The sequence below is a fragment of the Pan paniscus genome, chromosome 14 (assembly GCF_029289425.2).
Source record: "Pan paniscus chromosome 14, NHGRI_mPanPan1-v2.0_pri, whole genome shotgun sequence".
Classification (NCBI taxonomy): Eukaryota; Metazoa; Chordata; class Mammalia; order Primates; family Hominidae; genus Pan; species Pan paniscus.
The window spans coordinates 18101789-18120195 of NC_073263.2; the positions used below are offsets into that span (position 1 = coordinate 18101789).

An 18407-nucleotide genomic window follows, 5' to 3' on the forward strand; every position below is an offset into this window, starting at 1 on the left:
TTGTAGAAGAAGATATTGAGCCTAAGAGAAGAAAGTTGTCCAAGAACAAATAGCTGTTCATTATGGAGCTAGGACTTATGCAGAGTTGGGACACTTTCTATTATGTCATGCTAATGCATGCTGATTTACTGGGTCACAGTGCCCTTGATTTATGAGCATTTCACCTAATTTTTTTATTCTTTAATTAGAAGCTTAAAGAAAAGTTTGTAGAATGTACTCATAACTGTATGGGATAATACTGTTAAATTCTGATATTATGATATTGTTTGAAATACTCTAAGAATTTTACATTTGGTAAGTATTTTTTATATCAGTATTAAAATAGTAATTTGGTTTCTTACATTTTTATACATAGAATTTGTGAATTACTTTCTGACTATAAAGAAAAACAGATGCTAAAAATCTCTTCTGAAAACAACAATCCAGGTAAGACTTGTGATAATGAATTACTTTAGGTCAGTTGTCCACAATGTTTTTGGCAGCAGGGACCGGTTTTGTGGAAGACAGTCTTTCCATGGGCTGGGGGAAGGTGGGGATGGTTTCAGGATTATTCAGCCATGTTTCATTTATTGTGCTACTTTATATTATTATTACATTGTAATATATAATGAAATAATCATACAACTTACCATAATGTAGAATCCGTGGAAACTCTGAGCTTATTTTTCTGCAACTAGGTGGTCTCATCTGGGGGCAAAGTGAGACAGTGACAGATCATCAGGCATTAGATTCTCATATGAAGCACACAACCTAGATCCCTCAGATGAGCAGTTCACAATAGGGTTCATGCTCCAATGAGTATCTAGTGCTATCACTGATCTGACTGGAGGCAGAGTTCAGGCGGTAATATGAGCCATGGGGTGTGGCTGTAAGTACAGTTGAAGCTTCCCTGGTTTGCCTGCTGCTCACCTCCTCCTGTGTGGTGTGGTTCATAATAGTCCATGGACTGGTACCAGTCTGTGACCTGGGAGTTGTGGACCCCTGCTCTGGGTGGTCCTACCGTAGATAAAAAAATAAAAGTAAGGAATTTTTGATCACAAAAGAACGCCAAAGCACAAGTCATGTTGCATATCCTTGTCCCAACAAGGTCTCACTCTTACTGACTTCATTCCTCCTCATTTGAAGTTGGAAAGAGATACATTTACTTTGTTGGAACAAGATGTGTTCTCTACCTGCTGGTCAATTGTCTTGATAACAGTAATTTTGTTAGAACAAGATGCTCTGCTACCATTTACCAAAAGATTGTCATAATAAATATACAAATTGCCCAACTCTAGGCTCAGCAGATTATAATAAAAGTAGAAAAATGTGAAGACATTAACAAAAATACTAGTATGCTACCTGGTTGTGGACACCTAATACATTGTATAATCCAAACTGGATGAGGACACCTTTAATTTAGCCATCTATTTATCAAAAAGCTTCTGTAAGTTAGGTTTTATAAGTTGCAGAAGACAAAGATGGAATAGATGTAGTTTTGATCTTTAAGGTGCTCATAATAGAGGTGTCTCTATTTCATTTCTGTGCTTTTTCAACAGAATTTACAAAGAAAACATTTCTATGTTTTCACTTGTCCACTTAACAAATAACTATCAAATGTCTTTTAGATACTAATCATTTTTCTAATGCTACAGAACACACACAATTAAAAATACAGACAGGAGCTTGTTATTATCATTGTCATTTTTATTATTTTACTACTTTATTCAGTGCTTACTGTGTGCTAGATGCCAACTGGAAGCTTATAATTATGATTTATTATGTATTATGTGCCAGACATACGTGATGAGGACTGAAAGTTTTGAAAAAAAGTAGGTATGATTCAAAGTAAGCGTGCAGAGTGAGAAGAATTTTTCTAGGTAAAGAAGCAGAAGAATAATTTTTGGCAGAAGGAACATGCAACAAGTTTGTGTGTTTGCCAGAAGAACATCTAATGAGATTGCCTGTTTGGCAGCAAGAGCAACAAGTGCAAAAGACAAGATGCTGAGTGAACTTTGCAGGGTTTCTGAGCAGTTCACTTTTGCTAGTACCAAAAGTGTGAGACACCAGAGGTTGGGAATGAGGTGAATACTTAGCTAAGGCAAGTTTATGATAGACTTTTTTAATACTATAGAAATGAGTAGGTCTTACCCTGTGGGCCATGGGAAATTTACCAGGTAGAATGCTTTGGACTGTAAATACTAGATGAGCAGTGGCTAAAACAGTAGGAACCAGAGTTGTTTTGGTTGTTCAGTGATATCCTAGGATCCCATTTGTCCCTCTTTCAGCTGTGCTGTTGGCAGTGTTTTCTTCATGTCTCCTTTCATGGTTGGCTAATCCGCAGCAGCTCCAAACATCTTGTTCTCACAACACAACATTTCAAGGACTGCTTTTCTTCACATATGTCTTTTAAACAGGGAGAAAACTTAGAAGCATGCAAGGGGCTTCCTGTAACATTTCATTGGCTGGGTCACACCACATGCTCATTCCCAAACCAGGCAATGGGATGGCAAATACATGATTAGCTTAGAATAAACATTTCTCTTTCTGAGGCTGAGGAGGGGGATTGGGATAATAAATATCCCAATAGACTTGTGTTTCTTCTGCAAGAAAGAATAAGGAATGGCTATTGATAGGAGCCAACAATGTGTGCTGCAGGGGCTCATTGGAGAAATTTGAGCAGGGGAGTTACAAGATTAAATTTGAATATTAAGGCATATTCTGCTTATGGTGTAAAATGGGTTAGCAAGCTTTTTCTGTAAAGGACCAGGTGGGAAATATTTTAGACTATGTGGTCTCTGTCATATCTACTTAACCAGGCTGTTGTCTGTTGTTGTAGTGTGAAAGCCACCATGATTATATGTAAGCAAACAGGCATGACTGAGCTCCTATAAAACTTTATTTACAAAGCCAAAAGGCAGATTGGATTTGGCCTGTGGCCTATAGTTTGCTGGGACTGATGGAAGATAACCATGTAAAGAAACCAGGAGACAAAGGAAGCTTTTGCAGTAGTCAGCTATAGTTTCCATGTCACACATCCTTGGATTAGTATCAATGTATTCTAAGGTTTTCACTTGCCCGTGGCGAAATAAAGTTTGGAATCTCAGTTACTCATTTTAATGTGTTGGCCTTTTTTTGGTGTTATGCTTTTTTCATTTGTTTTGCTTAATTTTTTTCATGTAAGAAATAACATTAATAGTTGGAAGGGTTGTTTGTAATAAAAGCCATTTTGTAAATGTTTATGTTCTCAGTGGCAGTGGTAATATAAAGCAGAGGAAGAAGAGAGGTGTAGTCAATATGATTTAGTGATAATTGAATGAGAAAGTTTTGGGGGACAGAGAGAAATGTCAGATAATTTACAGGTTTCCACGTTGTACACTAGTATTTAACCTGGACGTGAGGAAGGAGTAGGAAATTTTCTCCATGACCTGTGTGAGTCACAGCTTCCAGAAAAGAAAGAGAGCAAGGAGCATATTAAGGAAGCACAGCAAAGTCAGTCCTAGAGTGCCCTGCTTGACTTCATGTCATAGGTCTGACTTCTAAAAAATCATTTTCTGCAAAATGTGCTTTGTGTTTTTCCCCTCTTGCAGCCTGCAGCCAAACAGAATCCCTTTAGCAGGGTATTTTTGTGTTCTTCCTTTAAATAAAGCAACATATAACTAACAAAAAAGAAGTAAGAGAAAGAGTGTTTTTTGTATAGGCTAGCATTTAACTTAAACTTGAGAGCGAGTACTAGGATTATACTTAGAATTTATGGACTGGGTAGGAAGACTAGATAGAAATCTAAAGATTGCTGACTCAAACACAGTGTGATTTTTTTGCTTTATTGTCACAGCTCTGAATTCACAACTATTAGTTATATTCATATACACTATAACTTTATAAAGCACCTTCCCAAATATTAAGTGATTTATTATAATTTCTTTTTTTTTTTTTTTTTTTTGAGACAGAGTCTCGCTCTGTCGCCCAGGCTGGAGTGCAGTGGCGCGATCTCGGCTCACTGCAAGCTCTGCCTCCCGGGTTCACGCCATTCTCCTGCCTCAGCCTCCCGAGTAGCTGGGACTACAGGCACCCGCTACCACGCCCGGCTAATTTTTTGTATTTTTTTAGTAGAGACGGGGTTTCACCGTGTTAGCCAGGATGGTCTCGATCTCCTGACCTCGTGATCTGCCCGCCTCGGCCTCCCAAAGTGCTGGGATTACAGGCGTGAGCCACCGTGCCCGGCCTATAATTTCCATGACTTATTATAGAATTGACTTTCCAAGCGTTCATTAGAATTATTGAGAATTTGCTACATAGTATCATCTCAGCTGTGTCCACATGAGCTAGCTGTCACCTTGTCTTAATGAATAATGGCTCACTAGGAATATTGGTTTTGGCATTAAAATGATCTACATCTAAATACAGATAGGACCAGGGACCACTCTTGAACGTTAATGTCTAAGCATCTTAAAAGTACGCATAAGGCTTTCATAATCTGACTTCTGCCCTACTCTACATCTTTAGCCCTTTTCCCTGTGTGCCCTTTCTCTGGCATTACTGAGTGGCTCTTAATGCCCTACTCACTCCTCCTTCTATTGCAGGCAAATACTTTCACTCTTTCAGGCCTCACTCCTGCTCTTGCTGCTGTGTGGCATGCTGTCACCCTTTCTTGCCCTCTACCACTTTTAATCTAGCTAGCCTCAATATTTAAGTCTCTGCTTGGGCAGGTGTTCTAGAAAAGCCATCCCTGACAGGCTTTATTTTCATTCTTTTTAAACCCTAACACCTAGCATGTATGTAGCAGGACTCAATAAGAAATTTCTGAGTAAAATAAAGACTGTTTTTACAAAGATGATGTGCAAGACTGTCCTCTGCAGTCTTGGAGTAGAGAAGACAGACCTGTGGAGGAATAATGTACAGTTCAGGTGGTAAAGGTACAGTAGAAAAATCAGTGAGGTCCTAAGGCTACCTCAAGGAAGGAGTTACCTGTTTATCTGGGGAAAGATCTGCAGAATCAAGGAAGACTTCCCATAGCATTGTTTTAAAAGATGAAAATAAGGCTGGGTGTGGTGGCTCACGCTTGTAATTGCGGCATTTTGGGAGGCTGGAGCAGGTGGATCACAAGGTCAAAAGATCAGGACCATCCTGGCCAATGGTGAAACCCCATCTCTACTAAAAATACAAAAATTAGCTGGGCATGATGGTGTGTGCCTGTAATCCCAGCTTCTCAGGAGAATGAGACAGGAGAATCATTTGAACCAGGGAGTCAGAGGTTGCAGTGAGCTGAGATTGTGCCACCGCACTCCAGCCTGGTGACAGAGCAAGACCCTGGCTCAAACAAAAAAACAAAAAAAAAAGAAAAATGAATATAAATTTGTCATAATAGTGGATGGAAACATTTTAGATGTTAAGAAGACATTGTACACTAACAAAGGTGTCAGTAGTAATTTTGGAAATCATTTGTAAGTTACTATTTTTGCAGAAAACAGGAGGCAGGAGAGACCCAGTGGGTCAAACAAGAGGATTTTATTTAGGTGCACACCAGCTCAGCGGATTTGCGTCAAAAACCTGAGCCCTGAACAAAGACAGGGCTTGGCTTATATAGGCAAACTTACAGAAGCAGAACAAAGGCAGTTAATTGTATAGTGACAGTTTTGCAACCACTGCATAGCTTGTGACCTTGCAGCTGCATTGAAGGAAAACAAGAATTTGCAAAATATATGCATTTGTAAAAATAGCTATGAATAAATGCTGAGGGGGAGGGGAGATGGTAAAGGAATTTGTTTTCTTAACTTTTCTCTGGGATGTCTGGAGCCCATACCTGTGGGCTCTGGCTTCTCAGACAGGGTCACCACAACCTTTCCTGGGCCCTGCCTGATACTGTCCTTAGAGTCAGAGTAGCTAAGTGCAGGAAAACTTGTTTCTCTTTAAAACTAAATTTTCTTTTCTTTACATTTACTGCTTCACTATTAGGAAGTGAACAACATACTGAGTTACCTTATATGTTTCTACTGTATTTTAAAGTTGTGTTTCTGGTGGTTTTGTTCATTTATGTGGGGTGGATGAATTTGTGAGTGAATCACATCAGGTGTCTCCCCAAGTGGTTTGTTGAAGTTTTGGAGAATTATTTCCTAAGTAACTATTTCATGAAAGACTAAACACTCAATTTATGAAATAAAATAAAATGTTGTCTTCAATCTATTTTTATAAAGGCAATAGTTTTTAACTGTTCTAAGTGGTTCATCTTAACTGAATATATGGATTTCTCAACAGAACAAGACTTAAAGCTGACATCAGAGGAAGAGTCACAAAGGCTTAAAGTCAGTGAAAATAGCCAGCCAGAGGCATGGAAAATTTTAAATTTAAATTTTTGATTTAATGTTGTTTTCTTTGCTTTAATAATATTAGATAGTCCAAGGGAAATTACCTTTCAGACTAGGTTTTAAGAATCAATAGATTCTTTTTTTAAGAATTTTTTAATATATTCTTAAAATTTATTTTAATAAATTCAGCAATCTCATTAACAGAAGAATCAATAAATTCTAATTTAACATTTGATATTTAGCTTAAAAACATAACCACTACAAAATTTAAAATACTCTTATTTTACAGTATTCTTATTTAAAATATTCTTATCTGCCTTTTTGATTAGCTTATAGCTAATCTTTCCTTTTGGAATAGAGGCAAAAACATATTCCAGACCTTTGTTTGTTCTTTTTTTTTACAACACCCTAACATGATAAAGAAAGTAACATCAATTATTGGATTATATTATTAAGCAATAGAACTGTGAACAATGTAACACTGAAGGTCCCTGAGCTGGATTCATGGTTAAAGAATAATCACGGCCAGTGATTGAAAATCTGCAGTTTTATATTGTCAGTCACTGAAACCAAGGTTAAAGACATATTCTGCCTTGTGGTCTCTCACTGACCTCAGCATTTCTGTTCAGGGAGGGAACCAGGTCATAAAAGCAACCCAACTGCCTATTACAAGAATCATATCTTGCAGAATGGGACATTTGGTGTTAGTGCACAAACACAATAACCTTCTACCTTATTTTAGTTGCAGAAAATCAGTACAGATTATTAAAAAATTTTTATCCACTGTAATTAGTACACCTTAGAATATATTAGAACTGGACTTAAGCAGATCATCTAGATACATAACACTATCATATTACAGCATATAATTTCAATTACAATTTAAGAATTTGCATTTCTTCCTGTTTGGTGTTGATTTCCGCTCCTAATAATTTAAAGCGTGCCTACAATCCAATTAGGAATCTTTTAAAAAAGCACTTCAGTGCACTATAGGGGCTCACTAGTTAGGGTTTCATGAGATATACTCTTTTCAAGTGAGGAAGCCCTTGGAACACTACAAATCATCTGCTAATTCATTTTTGGTAGATTTAACACATAACAAATTAAGTTTAGTCCAAACAAATGGTAACAAAGTTAAGTTTGCTGGTTCATGTTTTTATTCTCCCTTTGTCTAAGGTGAATTATTTTTCACATGTTAGTCAGAAGCCAATGATGTGGCAGTAGCTAAACATAGATTAAAAAGTTAATTCTTAATTTTAATTATTTATTTATTTAATTATTTTAACAGTTAAATTTTATTTTATTTTCTAATTTTTCATGTCCATACTTGATTACTTAAGAATAAAATTATTTTAACATGCATTCCAAAAGAGGAGACATACACGGAAATACAACAAGCAAATTAACCTTCTATTTTTGCATCTGCAGAAAATGTCTCAAGAACCAGAAATAAATAAGGACTGTGATAGAGAGGTATACCTTTATGTTCAAATGTTTCTGTGGAATTAGATTTTTATGTTATGCTGTTTAACAAAGTGTAGTAAGTGTAGGCATACATGATCCTATCATGTAAGTAGCATAAATCACCAGTGAAAAATTTAATATTTAACTCAGAAAGAATTCTGTACATTGAGTTTTCAAGAGATACAAACCCTAGAGAGATTCTTTCATTATTATGGAACAATCCTGAATGGTGCCATAAAATGCTAGATAATGCCACTTCAGGAGATTTGGACCAATCATTTTATCTTTCTTGGTTTTAGTCTGATTATCACTAGATAATGTGGCTAAATAAGATAATTACTTATTCTTTCTAATTTCCAGCTGGAAAATTGTATAGTTATTGAATGTGAAATTTGGGGAGCATCTAATTTTCTGGAATTCCACGCTTGCACCTCAGCAGTTTCACTCTGCTCCTTGTGTTGTGGCAGACTTTGGTTTTCATGTTTCAGTGAGCACCATCATGTTTTTGATATCCAGGAACCAAATGAAAAAAGAACGATCAAAGGCAGCGGGGGAGGAGAATATCTTAGTGCAGAAAAGGGCCATCTTCCTTTCTATTCCTGAAGCCCCCCAGTGTCTCATCCTCTACATCTGAGTGTTTAATGTAAAATCTAGGTGGTAAAGACAGAAGACACATTTTGTGTCTATGTCGTTTTATTTTTGTGTTCCCATGAGTCAAATGGGGTAAATTCATATATAAGATTTTGAAGAGTTTTTGGGAATAAAAGCACAAAATGAAGGAGGGCCCTTTTTGAATTTTGGAAAATTCTGTTTTATTCAGTCAAACAGCAATCAAGCAAACTTTACAAAAATTTCAATGATATACTAATGACATGATAATTACATCTTAAAATTATACGGTAATAGTTCTGTATATATGATCAAATTTAAGTGTGAGATATTTTTAATGACTAAAATAATGGCAAACTGAGTAAATTGATAAAATCAATTAAAAAGGTTATTTTTATTCAATAAAGTGATAACCATCCTTAATATCAAACTTCCACTCAAGGTTGAAGAAGAAATAAAGAAGCATGGAAGTAATCCTGTGGGATTACCAGAAAACCTGACTAATGGTGCCAGTGCTGGCAATGGTGATGATGGATTACTTCCACAAAGGAAGAGCAGAAAACCTGAAAATCAGCAATTTCCTGACACTGAGAATGAAGAGTATCACAGGTAAGCCTATGGCAACATTTAATAGGAGATAACTATATGCTGTCAAACTAATCCTAATTTGGGCTTTCATAATGAACAAATTTTATACTTTTACTAGAATATTCAGCCTTGCCCGTTAATCAGAAAAATGAAAATCAGTAAACAATGAGTTACCGTTTTTTCCAGTCATTAATTTATTTGAAAAATAACCAGTATTGGCAAATGTGAGGGAAAAGGCATTTTCTTTTCTTTTTAATGAACTTTTATTTTAGCTTCAGAAGTTCATGTGCAGGTTTATTATATAGGTAAACTGTGTGATGGAGGTTTGGACTACAGATTATTTCATCAGCCACATAATAAGCAAAATACTCGAGAGGTAGTTTTTTGGTCATCTCCCTCCTGCCACACTCCACCCTCAAGTAGACCCTGGTGTCTGTTATTCTCCTCTTTGTGTCCATAAGTTTTCATTGTTTAGTTCCCACAAATGAGTAAGAATATGTGGCATTTGATTTTCTGTTCCTGCATTAGTTTGCTTAGGATAATGGCCTCCAGCTCCATGTGTGTTGCTGCAAAGGAAATGGTCTCATTGAAAAAGACATTTCATACACTGTTGGTAAATATATTTTGAACATTAATTTAGTAGCATATTTGCACACACACATATATAACATAGTAAGCATATATAGGTATGTTAAGGATATTTGTATAGATTTGTCACATATGTACTTATGTATAAGGACATTTCTTACAGCATTATTATATCAAAAAGATGGATCCTTATCAATAGGAATTTATCATTATCAAAAGTAAATCCTTACCGATAGGAAATAGCTCAATTTTCATACCCAGAAAATAATACAGTATGCAAACATTTTTTACAAATGAGGTTAGATCTAGAGTATACTGATTATTTCACAATTAAAATGTATTTAAAGCATTTAGCTTGGTAACATATCTTAAGATAATTTTGTTAGAATTCTTGTAATATCTGCTGTGTTGCAAATGGAAGCTACATGCTACATTGACACTGTACCTTGTTAGCAACGAGATTGCTAGTTATTAAATTTTTGTTGTCAGTGCCTGAGTGCCAAAATATTGGACCTTCAATCTGAATATTGCCAAGGGATTGTACATGGGGATCTATATTTAATATAAACATTTGAGTATATTGAGTAAAACTTTTATTAAAATATATCAAAGTATCTTTCATCTGCTAAACCAGGAGCTGGCCAGCTTTTTCTGCAAAGAGCCAGTTAGTAAATATTTTAGGCTTTGTGGACTATATATATATATATTTTTTTGAGACAGGGTCTCTGTTGCCCAGGCTGGAGTGCAATTTTGTGATCACAGCTCACTGCAGCCTTGACTTTCTGGGCTCTAGTGATCCTCCCACCTCAGCCTCTCTATTAGCTGGGACCCCAAGTGTGCAACATCACACCCAGCTAATTGACTCTATGGACTGTAAAGTGAATAAGCATGGCTGTGTTCCAAGATTCTTTACTTACAAAAACAGGCAGTGGGCTGGATTTGGCCCACAGGTGCTAATTTGCTGACCCGTGTGCTAAAAGGAAGGTGCTGCTAATGCAGTAACACTTATTTGTAAAAGTGCCCTGCATGTGTGACATTATCTTTCCTTTGAGAAAAGGATATATTTCAGTATTCACCTCACCATATTTTTCCACAGTGACTTCATATAATTTTAAAAATTTCATTTGTAAAATAAGATTATTTTCTGCATTTCTGCCACTTTATTCCTGTTAATAGAACTCAGTATTTTACGGTGATCAATTACTTTGTATATTCGATGAGTATCAACTGTCCTAGAATTGGCTGATTTTTATCAAGCAAGAAATACTCTCCTTGAAGCTTTTAGTTTTTCTTGGTCTTTATGTATAAGCATGAACAAAATGATAATTAGCTTATGTAATCTAGAAATGGTCAAGGCAACTTTTAGTTCTATAGTTTTAAGAATTTAACACCTTGGTCTGGCATTTTTAATGCCACATGTGTATAATTTTTATAAGCTTTAAAATATATAATTGTTATATAAAATTTGAAAACTACACCTGTTATGTAAAATTTGAAACTATTTGTCTATTACTTTTCCATGACTGTGGAAGAAAATTACAACATTCTCAGCCATGACTCCTAAGTATGATGTCCTTAAAAGAACTGTCTACACTCACAAACTCAAATTTTCTTTTCATTCACTCTTGATCTCATGCCAGTAAGTCTTCAATTTCAGCAGTCCTCCAACATTGTTTTTCCTCAAGATTATCACTAATTTTTTTCTGTAATAAATCTAGGCACTTTTCTTCCACCTCATTTTATTTAATCTGTCAGCAATATTTGAGCCAATGGAGGGCATCTCCTCCCTAATGGCATCTTCACTTGGCTTTCAGGACCTCACTCCCTCAGGCTTTTCCTCCTGCCTTTCTAGTCCATTCATCATGGTCTGTTTTGCTTGCTCCTCCTCATCTTTCTCCTTTTGGACGTTGTTGTTTCCCAGGGCTCACTCCTCAGTCTTCTTTCTCGTGACTTTTTCTTTTTCTTTTTTGGAGACAGAGTTTCACTCTGTCTCCCAGGCTGGAGTTCAGTGGTGTGATCTCGGCTCACTACAACCTCTGCCTCCTGGGTTCAAGCGATTCTCCTGCTTCGGCCTCCTGAGTAGCTGGCATTACAGGTGCATGCCACCATGCCCAGCTGATTTTTGTATTTTTAGTAGACACAGCATTTCCCCATGTTGGCCACCCTGGTCTCAAACTCCTGACCTCAGGGGATCTGTCTGCCTTGATCTCACAAACTGTTGGGATTACAGGTGTAAGCCACTGCACCCAGCCCCTCATGACTTTTTCTACTGTGTATATGCTAGTGATTTCTGAATGTATGTCTCCAGCTCAGATCTTTCTCCTTAATTCCAGATTTCTATATCAGCCTGCCTACTTGACGTCTCTATTTGGTTAGTTATTGGGTATCACACACTTGTCAGATCCAAAATTGGGCTACTGATGTCCTTCCTGAAATCTGCACCTCATGTAGTCTTTCCTATTTTTGGTTAAGGGCAACTCTTCCAGTTGCTCTGCCAAATATCTCGGTGTCATTCTTGACTCATCTCTCTCTCTCTCTGACACCTCACATCTAATCTCTCAGTAAATCTTGTCAGGTCTACCTGAAGAATATGTCCAGAAGCCAGTCATAACTTGTACATCTGAGCCACCCTCATCTGCAGTCTAGATGAGTGTCATAGACTGGGAATTGATAGTCCTGTTTTTTAAAAACTTCCCTTTTCATCAATTCTTAACTCAGTGGATGTATTTAAAACATAAGTCAAATTGTGTCATTCCTCTGCCCCAGCCCTTCTGATTATCTCCCATTTCACTCAGAGTATGTGTCAAAGTTCCTCCTCATTATCTCCCTTGCTCTGCTTCAGCCAAACTGAATTCTTGCCGTCCCTTATCTACCCCTAGTTCTTAAAGACGCCAGGCACACCTCTGTGATTCGCAGTTCCCTGTGTCTGGAGTGCTTTTTCCCCAGTTATCCTCCTAGCTTTCTCTTTCCATTCCTTCAGTTCTTTATTTAAAACCCCCTTTCTAAGAAGAAGAGGAAAAAGGGTAAAAAGAAAGACATTAAGGAACAACCACTTTCTGAGGAAGAACAGCGTGCTACCTAGACGCGTCATGCTTGAGGTTCAATTGGGTGCCTACCAGGGATGCTCTCTAACGTAATGAAGGGAAGGTTCAGTGAAACCAAGTGATTTAACATCTCTAACTTCAAACCCATTTGTATCTTGACATCAACGCTGTTAACCTTATGTCATCATTTCTTAGAGTCTTTGATATACAAATAAAAGGTTTTTTGTATTAGAAAAAAAAATCCCCTTTCTCAGCAGGGACTTTTCTGACCACCCCAACTTTCCCACCACCCTCCCCACCAAACACATAAACATTTCATTTTCCTACTTTAGTTTTTCTCCTCTAACATACTGTATATTTTGCCTTATCTGTCTGTTGTTATTGTGTGTTTTTCTCACTCTCATGAATAGGGTTTTTATTTTTTCACTACCATATCCTCACTGCCTAGAAAAAGGCCTAGCATATTGGATGAAGCTACCTAATAAATACTTATTAAATGAGTGAATGGAGTTTATCCTGGATATATTGTTTGATTAATTCTCACTTTAAAAATGTTTGACATGGTTCATTCTAACAGTTTTACCTGGTAATTACATGCATTTTAAAAATGGTTTTGGCTCTTTATAATAAGCTACATTCTTTATATTATTTTTTTATTTAGAGAGAAAAGCCCAATATTGTGGTTATTCACTATTTATTCTTTTACTAGTAATCATAATTGTAATTATGGTAAACTGAGTCAGAGGAATTGCAAACTTTACTGGTATTTTATTTTATTTTGAGATGGAGTCTCGCTGTATCCCCCAGGCTGGAGTTCAGTGGTATGATCTCAGTTCACTGCAACCTTCGCTTTCTGGTTCATGCATTTCTCCTCCCTCAGCCTCCCAAGGAGCTGGGATTACGGGGGCATGCCACCACGCCTGGCTAATATTTGTATTTTTAATAGAGATGGGGTTTCACCCTGTTGGTCAGGCTGGTCTCAAACTCTGTACCTCAGGTGATCCACCCACTTCGGCCTTTCAAAGTGCTGGGATTACAGGCATGAGCCACTGCGCCTGGCCACTAGTATTTTATTTAAAAAAAAATTAGGGTGGCACATTTAATGGACTTACAAATTCTTTTCAAGGGATTATGAACCTTTGGTATTTGAAATAAAGATACAGAGTTGGAATTTTTTGCTTCCTATAGTAAGAGGAATACTGGTCAGGCACTGTCTATTCTGATGGAGCAGGTGCTGCTGCGTGGCTGTATTTCAGAAGCAAGCTGCTCACATTGATATTGGTTGGTGAGCAAGAGCAGTGGTCATTGATTGATTGACTACATTTCAAACTGGCTTTTGGGTGGCTTGTTGTTACCATTGGTACAAGTCATTTCTTTCCTAAGTTAGAGTCAACTTTAACCAAAAATTTTCTGTATAAAAGTTGCCTTCAATTAACTATGTTCAAAATGAAAGTATTTTATATTCCAGAATTGTAGACTTCATTTGAAAATTTTGGTCAAGATGAATTGGTTAATAATAGCCCTCAGGAAGATCTGTTTTCTTTTTTTTAAAAATACATATTTCTCTGTATAATTTATTCCTTAAAATTAATTATTTTCTTTCTGTTTTTGGTATTTTTAGAAGCTTTTGCTCAAGTCCTAACATAATCTCCAGTAGGAGATTTTAGTCTCTTTGTCAGTTCATGTATGTATATGGTAGTGATACCCTCTTTTTAAATTCCTTTTCTTGTTCACTTTCTTCTCAGTACAATAACAGTGATATTCTTATATATCTTTACCTCATTTAAAAGTAATTACAGTTTTCTGCTGGCAAATTCAGCTTTTTATATTTTGACTAAATACTAGGCTAAAATTGAAGAAAATTTACAAGGTCATTTTATTTTCAAACAAAATCATTACTAATAAAAATTGCTACTTTTGAAATATAAATAATGACATTTTGATATTTTAAAAGTAAGGATACACACCCCCCCCAATAGTTTGGCTTTGTGTTTCCACCCAAATCTCATGTCAAATTGTAATTCCCAGGTGTTGAGAGAAAGACCAGCTGGGAGGTATTGGATCATGGGGTTGGTTTCCTCCATGCTGTTCTCTTGATAGTGAGTTCTCACAAGAGCAGATAATTCTATAATGGGCTCTTTCCCTTTCACTTCTCTCTCTCCTGCCACCTTTTGAAGAAGTTGCCTGCTTCCCCTTTACCTTTTGCCATGATTGTAAGTTTCCTGAGGCCTTCCCAGCCATGTGTAACTGTGAATCAATTAAGCCTGTTTCCTTTATGAATTACCCAGTCTCAGGTGTGTGTATATATATATATATATATATATATATATATAATTTTCTTTATTCCACTCATCAGTTGATGGACACTGGCTGATAACATATCTTTGCATATGTGAATTGTGCTGCAGTAAACATACGTATATAGGTGTCTTTTTGAGAGTATGATTTCTTTTATTTTGGGTAGGTATCCAGAAATGAGAATGCTGGATAGAATGGTAAGATCTACTTTAACAGAACTCTCCAGAATGTTTTCCATAGATTTGTACTAATTTGTATCCCCATCAGCAGTGTATAACTCTTCTTTTTTCACCACATCCACACCAACATCTGCTGTTTTTTTTATTTTAGTAGTGACCATTCTGGCTGAAGTGAGGTGATATCTCACTGTTGTTTTATTGTACATTTCCCTGATGATTAGTAATATTTAGCATGTTTTTATATTCTTGTTCACCATTTGTACATCTTCTTTTGAGAAATGTCTATTCATGTCATGTGCCCACTTTTTAATGGAATTATTTGTATTTTTCCTGCTGATTTGTTTGAGTTTCTGGTAGGTTATGGACATTAATCCTTTGTTAGATTCATAATTTGCCCATATTTTCCCCATTGTGTAGGTTGTTGGCTCACTTTGATGATTATTTCTTTTGCTGTGCTGAAGCTTTTTAGTTTAATTAGGTCTTTATTTATTTATTTAGTTATTTATTTTTATTTTTGTTGCTTTTGCTTTCAGGGTCCTCATCATAAATTATTTGCCTAGGCTAATGTCTTCAGGTCTTAGGTTTAGGCCATTATCTTGAATTAATTTTTTTACATGGTGAGAGATAGAGATCCAATTTCATTCTTCTATATGTGACTATCTTTTTTTCCCAGCACCATTTGTTGAATAACGTGTACTTTCTCCAGTGTATGTTTTTGTATCCTTTCTCAGAGATCATTTGGTTGTAAGTGGCCTTTCTTCTGAGTTGTCTATTCTGTTCCATTGATCTGTGTATCTACTTTTATACCAGTACCATGATGTTTGTTACTGTGGCCTTAGAGTATCATTTGAAGTCAGGTAATGTGATGCCAACATGTTTGTTCCTTTTGCTTGGTATGTCTGTTGCTATTCAGGCTCTTTTGTGGTTCTACATGAATGACAGCTTTTTAAAATAACTCTGTGAAGAATGACATTGGTACTTTGGTAGAAACTGTATTGACTCTGTAGACTACTTTGGGCACTATGGCATTTTCACAATATCAATGCTTTCAGTCCAGGAACATAGAATGTATGTTCATTTATTTGTATCATCTGTGATTTTCTTCAGTGGCATTTTCCAGTTATCCTTTGATAGATCACTCACCTCCTTCATTAAGTATATTCCTAGGTATTTTACTATTTTGCAGCCATTGTAAAAAGGATTGGATTCTTGATATGACTCTCAGCTTGGTTGTAGTTGGTGTATAGTGGTACTGTTCATTGGTATTTGTATATTTTGTAACCTCTGAGACTTTACTAAATTCATTTATCAAATCTAGGAGTGTTTTGTAGGAGTCTGTAGGGTTTTCTAGGCATAAGATCATATCATTGGTGAAGAGAGAGTTTGACTTTCTCTTTTCCAATTTGGATGCCCTTTATTTCTCTTGCCCAATTGCTCTGCCTAGGGCTTCCCAGTTTTCTTCTTAATATGCATGAAATAAAAGTAAAATTGAAAGCGATTAATGATCAGTTTATTTCACATCTCTCTCTCATACACAGATAAAATTAATTCAAAGTTCTATGTTAAAAACACAATATTAGACCCTGTCTTGTTCCAAAGGGAATTTCTAAGTTGTCTATAAATTACAGAGGAATCAAGAATATAAGTGGAAACTGTTTCCAAAAAAATAAACATAAAAGGTTTGGGCTAACACAGGGGTTTCCAATCCCCAGGCCACAGACCAGTACCAGTCCCTGGCCTGTTAGGACCTGGGCCACACAGCAAGAGGTTAGTGGTAGGTGAGCAAGTGAAGCTTCATCTGTTTACAGCCACTCTCTGTCACATTACCACCTGAGCTGCTCCTCATGTCAGATCAGCGGTGACATTAGATTGTCATAAGAGCATGACTTGAACCCTATTGCAAGCTGCTCATGCATGGGATCTAGGTTGTTCACTCCTTATGAGAATCTAATGCTTTATGATCTGTCACCATCTCCTGTCACCCCTAGATGAGACCATCTAGTTGCAGGAAAATGAGCCGAGGGCTCCCACTGATTCTACATGATGGTGAGTTATATAATTATTTCATTATATATTAGTAATAATAGAAATGAAGTGCACAATGTATGTAATGTGCTTGAATCATCCTGGAACCATCCCCCACCTCAGGTCCATGGAAAAATTATCTTCCACAAAACTAGTCCCTGGTGCCAACATGACTGGGAGAGCAGGGTTAACAGATGTGAGACCCCTTTGCCTTGTCTTGGATTAATGTGCAGATATACATTGTGTGAATGACATCTGATGGTGCCATCTTGCCCTGTAGATCATTTTAGGGACACCTCCAGTATTTCATGAAAATTAAAATTTCTTCTAGTGACGAACAAAATGGTACCCAGAAACAACTTTCTGAAGAACAGAACACTGGAATATCACAAGATGAGATTCTGACTAATAAACAAAAGCAGATAGAAGTGGCTGAAAAGGAAATGAATTCTGAGGTATTTTCTTTAGTCATTATCAAATGTTTTCTTATGTGTGTATATTTTTAAAAAGCTTTATTTTGGAAGGTATAAAGGATTTTTAAATCATATATATACACATACACACCCTGTATATCCTTGGTCATATATCTATATATGTACACATAGGATAAAGCCATGTTCTTAATTCAACTGCATTTGCCTGCAACAGTCGAGTAGTGACCTTCACAATGGCCTCAATCCAAAGGAAAAGCATTTGATATTTTTCATAAGAATTGATTATCTTTCCAATATCAAAAATAAGTTTTGCTACTAACAACAGATTTGCTAGTTTTGGGACATTAGTTCTTTTTAAAATATTAATAGAGAAGTCAGTTTGTTATTTTCACTAATAGGAAAGTAGGAAATGTACAGCTGGGTCAGAGGCCACATTGTGGATGTCATTATCCTTGCTTTTGAGGAGAGGAACAGTTTGCTCCGAGTAGTTTCTCATTTCAATGCAAAGAGCTTTGAAAACAATGACATGCCATGATACACATTTAGTGATAATTTATTGATAAGTATTTTCTTCCCAGATGAATAGTTCAGTATGTTTCCTGTATTTCACACTTACTACTATAATGTTTCAAACATTATGAAGAGGAAAGAAAAGTTATTGCAATGGCAAATAATCTCATGATTTCTAAGAAAAGCCTTGTAAGTTATATCTTATTTACCATTTGTATTTTGAAATAAAAGGCTTCTTTTGTATTTATATATTTACACCACAGAAGCAACTGATTTTGTGGAGGATCACTAGCAGTAGCATCAGAAGACCTGGCAAAAATCTTGCACGTTGCATATATACGTGTGTGTGTGTGTGTGTGTGTGTGTGTGTATTCTAGATGGAGT

At 36.4% G+C, this 18407-nt stretch overlaps 1 protein-coding gene across 6 annotated transcripts in view; it reads left to right on the plus strand.

Annotated features, from left to right (window-relative positions):
• Nucleotides 1-18407, plus strand: part of LOC129392909 (POTE ankyrin domain family member B3) — a 41982-nt gene that overhangs the window by 17871 nt on the left and 5704 nt on the right. For all 6 annotated transcript variants that reach the window (XM_063595682.1, XM_055097214.2, XM_063595683.1 and 3 more), the window contains exons 6-10: nucleotides 356-426; nucleotides 6235-6305; nucleotides 7713-7757; nucleotides 8800-8966; nucleotides 17411-17534. In XM_063595682.1, coding sequence (XP_063451752.1) covers nucleotides 356-426; nucleotides 6235-6305; nucleotides 7713-7757; nucleotides 8800-8966; nucleotides 17411-17534 — 478 coding nt within the window. The remainder of the gene's footprint in view (nucleotides 1-355; nucleotides 427-6234; nucleotides 6306-7712; nucleotides 7758-8799; nucleotides 8967-17410; nucleotides 17535-18407) is intronic.